The sequence below is a fragment of the Schistocerca nitens genome, chromosome 11 (assembly GCF_023898315.1).
Source record: "Schistocerca nitens isolate TAMUIC-IGC-003100 chromosome 11, iqSchNite1.1, whole genome shotgun sequence".
NCBI classification, from domain to species: Eukaryota; Metazoa; Arthropoda; class Insecta; order Orthoptera; family Acrididae; genus Schistocerca; species Schistocerca nitens.
The window spans coordinates 136,428,473-136,436,213 of record NC_064624.1 but is presented as its reverse complement, the minus strand read 5'-3'; the positions used below and the strand labels follow the sequence as shown (position 1 = coordinate 136,436,213).

General features: G+C 42.8%; 1 protein-coding gene across 1 annotated transcript; it reads right to left on the bottom strand.

The window, feature by feature from the left end:
• Nucleotides 1–276: 276 nt before the first annotated feature.
• On the bottom strand, nt 277–3,349 carry LOC126213329 (uncharacterized). Its single transcript, XM_049941021.1, has 5 exons — nt 3,080–3,349; nt 2,668–2,931; nt 2,365–2,421; nt 2,217–2,288; nt 277–612 (listed from the first exon to the last, which is right to left on the bottom strand). The coding sequence occupies exons 1-5, from the start codon at nt 3,173–3,175 to the stop codon at nt 367–369; spliced, it is 735 nt and encodes a 244-aa protein (XP_049796978.1). The 5' UTR covers nt 3,176–3,349; the 3' UTR covers nt 277–366.
• Between the last annotated feature and the right edge of the window lie 4,392 nt (nt 3,350–7,741).

Sequence of the window (7,741 nt, the reverse complement as noted above, 5' to 3'; positions counted from 1 at the left end):
CAGATGCTGATACAGAAAACGCAGACTTGAGCACCATAAACAGTGGTTCTTGGCGAGCAAAGAAATCTGTCTCCAGCTTACCCCTGGAGAGTGGAAATCGCACTCCACTGTGTGCCAGGGAAATGTGCGAAAATTTGTGTGAACTCTTTAGTTCAACAGATTATGTGTTTCATGGCAGTGGGAAGCTGTCAATAAGTACAACTTTTAACAGTAATAATTTACAAAAGACAATCTTTTATTCGAAAATAACTCATAAATGAAAGCCAATCTCTTAAGTTTAAAATCAGGTACTGATTTCTTTATGAATGCCATCTATGATAGATTTCATCACATTCAATTTTACTTCAGCCTTAATTGCTGGATTTTTCATTTTTTCAATTCAGCAGCAACATACTGCCCAAATTTATCATCTTCATTACTGCCACTAACTGACACTTGAATGTCTCTTAAAACAGACAAAGTCGAGGCGGCCAATTCATCCTCACTGTCCCTCCTACGCCTCTTTCTTGCTGAAGCATAAGGTTCCCTTAGAGACGATTGTGATGATAACCGAGGTGTTGACACAGGTGTACTTCCCTCTGTACATCCCATAGTAAATATGTCTTGGGAGTGCTGGAAATAGAGAGCTGATACAGTATTGTGCTATATACATATTACAGTATCTAGCATTAAAGTGGTTATGTAAACTACAGTAGCATGTTTAAAATTCTCTTTGTAAAATATTTTAATGTAAATAACTTGTATGAAAGTGAAGTACTATTTTGTTGCAGTAAAAATATACAATACAATTACGAGGGCAGTTCAATAAGTAATGCAACACATTTTTTTTCTGAAACAGGGGTTGTTTTATTCAGCACTGAAATACACCAGGTTATTCCCCAATCTTTTAGCTACACAACACTATTTTTCAACGTAATCTCCATTCAATGCTACGGCCTTACGCCACCTTGAAATGAGGGCCTGTATGCCTGCACAGTGCCATTCCACTGGTCGATGTCAGAGCCAACGTAGTACTGCATCAATAAATTCTTCATCATCTGCGTAGTGCCTCCCACGGATTGCGTCCTTCATTGGGCCAAACATATGGAAATCCGACGGTGCGAGATCGGGGCTGTAGGGTGCATGAGGAAGAACAGTCCACTGAAGTTTTGTGAGCTCCTCTCGGGTGCGAAGACTTGTGTGAGGTCTTGCATTGTCATGAAGAAGGAGAAGTTCGTTCAGATTTTTGTGCCTACGAACACGCTGAAGTCGTTTCTTCAATTTCTGAAGAGTAGCACAATACACTTCAGAGTTGATCGTTTGACCATGGGGAAGGACATCGAACAGAAAAACCCCTTCAGCGTCCCAGAAGACTGTAACCGTGACTTTACCGCCTGAGGGTATGGCTTTAAACTTTTTCTTGGTAGGGGAGTGGGTGTGGCGCCACTCCATTGATTGCCGTTTTGTTTCAGGTTCGAAGTGATGAACCCATGTTTCGTCGCCTGTAACAATCTTTGACAAGAAATTGTCACCGTCAGCCACATGACGAGCAAGCAATTCCGCACAGATGGTTCTCCTTTGCTCTTTACGGTGTTCGGTTAGACAACGAGGGACCCAGCGGGAACAAACCTTTGAATATCCCAACTGGTGAACAATTGTGACAGCACTACCAACAGAGATGTCAAGTTGAGCACTGAGTTGTTTGATGGTGATCCGTCGGTCATCTCGAACGAGTGTGTTCGCACGCTCCGCCTTTGCAGGAGTCACAGCTGTGCACGGCCGGCCCGTACGCGGGAGATCAGACAGTCTCTCTTGACCTTGCGGCGATGATGACACACGCTTTGCCCAACGACTCACCGTGCTTTTGTCCACTGCCAGATCACCGTAGACATTCTGCAAGCGCCTAGGAATATCTGAGATGCCCTGGTTTTCCGCCAAAAGAAACTCGATCACTGCCCGTTGTTTGCAACGCACATCCGTTACAGACGCCATTTTAACAGCTCCGTACAGCGCTGCCACCTGTCGGAAGTCAATGAAACTATACGAGACGAAGCGGGAATGTTTGAAAATATTTCACAAGAAATTTCCGGTTTTTTCAACCAAAATTGGCCGAGAAAAAAATGTGTTGCATTACTTATTGAACTGCCCTCGTAAAATGTTACATTCTTTTTATCAAGACAGCTTTATGGCTAATGAACTATCATTGAGGTACACGAGAAGATCGTTTACACACTTACATTACTGTTGTCATCTTCACTACATTCCTCATTTATTGTGACCTCTTCAGTTGCTGTGGTCACCTCAGTTTTCTGAAATAGTTGATGTGTTATTCACTTGTCGCAATTACTGTTTACAACTATTATTTAAATTTAGGTAAATACTTACACAAGAGTCATTAACAATGGCCCTGCCACACAGATTTGATGAATGTGACTGTGGTATCTGAAATGTTAAAGACACATGTTAGTCAATAACAGATTGTTCATCAGTGAACCACTCACGACACTGAAAACTATGAACCCACATTGTAGCATGAAAGTGTGGCTTGTTTTCCAAAATACCATTCACTAAAATAAGCAAATGTACTACTTGAGTTGGAATACCCATCTACAGTCTTAAACCAGAATAAGATGTCTTACACAATGCAGAATTCCTACAAAGGAAGGACAACAAAATGCCCGTACTTACCATACAGCTTGGGATGTTGGTCACCGTTCTCCTTGGTGTCACGTAGCCCTTTAAATACTTTAAGGGACAGAACCACCACACCGTGGGCTCGTAAATGTCCCTTGCCCCTGCACTACTGTGCTCACTAGCTCTTACTTTTTTCATCTCTCCACAAAAATGCGACCTCAGGGACATGAAACGAGTTTTGCAGTCCTCGTCTGTCGCACTGGGCAAAACTGCGCGCACTTTATCGCCTATCAATGCCAGTTTCTCTTTCCTGGCATTCTGAAACAAAGCAAGAGATGCAATCAAATCAAACATGAACTTTCGTAAGCCAAGGCACTGAGATACAAATCGAGAATTATTATTATATTGTTATATATTATAAATATATTATATGCATATTACTCAGAAATAAACGATGTCGACGTACCTTATTATGATATAGCGGGTCGTGTGGGTCGTACATACACCTTCCCTCGCCGTACGCCTGAATTAGGATGCTTAACGCCTCTTTGCTCCATTCCATTTCTAGAATATGAAGCAGTAAATAGAAAAAAAATGCTCCCACTGCACCTATGAAAACCTACTTACTGGGAAAAAAATGCGGAAAATCTCCAATAAGAAAATCTGTAATTTAACCTCTAGCCATCGAACAAGAAACAGATAACAAAGAAAGGTCTATGGTACCCCCTTGTGCGCATGCGCAAGTTATCGCTGCCTAGTGCGCATGCGCGAATTGACGGAAGTTTAGAACTGCTCTCTATTCTGCTGTGGTCTGTCATTTTCGTAGCTTCACCCGTTCTGCCGCTAGATGGCTGTCGCCGTGGACCAGTACCGTTCGCGGCGGTTGGTCGTGTAATACTCGCTTTACAGATTCTATAGTCCGGTTCCGTAGCGTTACCGCCAACCATTTCTGGTGAACTCTTTAAATCTAGACGGCTTTAGGAGCCAGTTTTTTTTACGTTAGATGCGCTTTAATTTCTGTGTATTGTGTTTAGCACCTATGAAAGACAGTAAAAATCAATAGACACAAAAAAAACACCTCAAATAAATCCCTTTCATACATTGGTCCACAATCCCAGGAAAGGGAGGGTGGAAACATTGTGGCCAGGCCTCGGGTTGCAACCCTTGCTCCCCCTCCAGCCCGTAACCTGGCCCCCTTCAAAAAAAAAAAAAAAAAAATAATAAAAAATAATAATAATAATAAAAAGTGGGAGAGAGAGAAAGAGAGAAGCTAAGGTGCCTCACTTCGACTCCCGGCATTTAATGCATTAAAACAAGCGTTCAGTGCATAGTAATGTGGAATGTGGAAAAAACAGCAAATTGGCGTTCATAGGAAGAAGAACAACACGAAAAACGCAACAGGAGCGTAATATGTAAGAAACTGTCTACGCAACCTGCCACTGATGATGCCTTGCAGAAAATAAAGGCGAAACGCCTATGGCACTAAAATTATGTTTTATTCAGTTGCTGTCAGACGGTCCATAAATAAAAATTATCAATATACCGTAATATTACACGCAACTGAGGAAGACAGGACTACAAAAGTTGAACTTGTTTTTTTGTTTTTTTATACTGTGAATTCTTGTAGCTCGCAGCTCCCACAGAAGTGTAAGACAAAATAATAATTTCGAACGCAGCATTAGTTTTCTAACGATTCCACAAAAATATGTGTGAAATACTTTAGTAAGCTTTTGTACGAAAGAAAATTCGTTTATGTGGATAATGTCAGGTATTTACACAAAATAAGCACGTATGTTTTCTGACTTTTGCTTAATCCAGTCCAGATATCGAAACGATATCAAGATAGGAAGCGTAATATGCAGTATTACAAAACGTTGGCTGTACTGGTGTAGCGAGCTAGATATTAATGATATCTCGTCTCATAATCCTAGTCATTCGTCAAGTTTTACATCCAAGGACCAACAACCATCCTAACGTTTAACTTACGGAAATAAAAATGGTTCAAATGGCTCTGAGCACTATGGGACTTAACATCTGAGGTCATCAGTCCCCTAGACTTCGAACTTCTTAAACCTAACTAACCTAAGGACATCACACACATCCATGCCCGAGGCAGGATTCGAACCTGCGACCGTAGCGGTCACGCGGTTCCAGACTGAAGCGCCTAGAACCGCACGGCCACACAGGCAGAAAAAAGCCTTTCGCTCCCTGTATTTTACCCCTATCACCTTTCGAAATTGAAAGAGAATAGTCCAGTCAACATTGTCGAAAGCTTTCTCTAAGTCTACAAATGCTATTAACGTAGGTTTGCTTTTCCTTAACCTCTCATCTATGAGAAGTCGCAGGGTCAGTATTGCCTTTCTCAGGAATCCAAACTGATCTTCCCCGAGGTCAGCTTCTACCAGTTTTTCCATTCTTCTGTGAAGGATTCGCGATAGTATTTTGCTGCCGTGACATATTTAACTGATAGTTAGGTGATTACTCCCAGAGACTTGCTTCGACTTAAGTCTTTCAATGCTTTGTCAGATTCTTCAGGCAGTATCATATCTCCCTTCTCATCTTCCTCTACATCCTCTCCATCTCAATAATATTGCCGTCAAGTACATCTCCCTTGTATAAACCCTCTATATACTTTCTCCATCTTTCTACTTTCCATTCTTTGCTTAGGTCTCGTTTTCCATCTGAGCTCTTGATATTCATACTAGTGATCTCTTTTCTCCAAAGGTCTCTTTAATTTTCCTGTATTCAGTATCTGTATTAGCACTAGGAATATATGAAGGGCTTATTTCAGTAGTGGTACAAGTCCATTTTTGTTCATTCTGAAATGCAGAGTCCTAAAGTTAAATGAGCGCTGAAAAATCTGCAGTTGAGATAAATGGTTCAAATGGCTCTGAGCACTATGGGACTTAACTTCTGAGGTCATCAGTCCCCTAGAACTTAGAACTACAGAAACCTAACTAACCTAAGGACATCACACACATCCATGCCCGAGGCAGGATTCGAACCTGCGACCGTAGCGGTCGCGCAGTTCCACACTGTAGCGCCTAGAACTGCTCGGTCACTCCGGCCGGCGCAGTTGAGGTACCAGAAATATTCAAGCATATGGCTTCTTGCTAGAGATGAACCTTTCTTTCTGTTTGTTTGGACCTTTAATTTCAGAAGCATTATAGACAGAAAAGTGTAGGTAATGGACCTGTACCACTATTGAAATAAGCCCTTCATATGCTTCTAAATGGTTCAAATGGCTCTAAGCACTATTGGACTTAACATCCGAGGTCATCAGTCCCCTAGACGTAGAACTACTTAAACGTAACTAACCTAAGGACATCACACACATCCATGCCCGAGGCAGGATTTGAACCTGCGTCCGTAGCAGTAGCGCGGTTCCGAACTGAAGCGCCTAGAACCGCTGTGTCACAGCTGCCGGCTACATGCTTCTACATCCTTACATATGTCCTCTAGTCATTCCTGCCTAGCCATTTTGCACTTCTTGTCGATCTCTTTTTTAAGACATTTGTATTCTCTTTCACCTGCCTGACTGTTGCAGATCGTATTATTATAGGAGAGTAGCAGAATGTCCTGTCAAATTGTAATATCGATATACTGTATATTAACAGTAGGAGAATGTCCTGTCAAATAGTAATATCGGTATACTTTGTATTACCTTATACACACTAGCGACTGATGATGAGAGGATACGTAACAAAAAAGATCTAATGAACTTAAGCCCGGAAATGCTAGAGACCATTCATTCAATCGTTCATTTTTACAGAGACTGTGGTCTAATACGCGCTGTACCACGCAGCCACAGGTACAGCATGTGTTGAAAATGGTTCCTATGTGCATCAAGGCATGCGTGTACGCGCCGTAGCCGGCCGCTGTGACCGAGCAGTTCTAGGCGCTTCAGTCCGGAACTGCGCTGCTGCTTCGGTCGCAGGTTCGAATCCTGCCTCGGACATGGATGTGTGATGTCCTTAGTTAGGTTTAAGTAGTTCTAAGTTCTAGGGAACTGATTACCTCAGAAGTTAAGTCCCATAGTGCTCAGAGCCATTTGAACCATTTTAGAACCATTTGAACCATTTTCTTTTACGCGCCGTAACATGTTCTGTCTCACACACTCACATCGGTCAGGCTGCAATAGAATAGTGCCAAAGGCAGCATAAATACGCTGCTTCTGTGTCTACACATCTGGAATGGGCTCTTTTGAGATGGCCCCGTAACCAGAAATCGCACTGGTTGAAATCAGGTGAACGACCAGGCCATGCAACTGGACCGTCTCGTCCGATCCGTCAACCAGGGAAGACACGACTGAGATTCGTCCGGACGTTAACGGAGAACTGGCCTGGAGCACCATCATGTAGCAGCCACACAACACTTCCAATCATCAATGGAACTTCTTCCAGCAGGAGAGGCATAGACACCCGCAAGGAACGCCTATAGTTCCGGCATGTTAGGCGACAAGGAAAGAAGACTGGTCCCAAAATACGGTCGCCAGTTATCCCAGCCCACACATTTTGGCTGCAACGATTCTGATGACTCGCTGTCACCGTACCATAGTGGTTCTACATACTGTCTCACAGATAACTGTCATGAAAGTTGAAGATACCATTCTGCGTGCAGGTGGCCTCATCTGTGAATAGGATGGATGACACAAATCCCGGAATTGTGGTTGCCTGGTGGGGAAACCAGCGACAAAATTGATCCCGATGTGGAAAGTCTGTCGCTAGGAAGCCATGCACATGCTGTACAAGGGGCGTTTGAAAAGTCCCTGCAAAGTCCGAGAGATGGAATCACCAGCGCGTATCGAGGTCATGTTAGTAGCATCTTTGAAAAGAACACACACCAAGTTTCAGCAATATTGGTCTATTTCTTTGTGTTGGGCATTCGTGTAAATCAAGGTAGTCAAGTGATTGTCAAAAAATGGACGAAGAAGAATTTCTACATCTACATCTACATCCATACTCCGCAAGCCACCTGACGGTGTGTGGCGGAGGGTACCTTGAGTACCTCTATCGGTTCTCCCTTCTATTCCAGTCTCGTATTCGTGTGGTGATTAAACATTATGAAATGCAAAACGCCTCACGAGACTAAAGAGAAGCTTGATAAACATTACGGTGAATCTTCACCT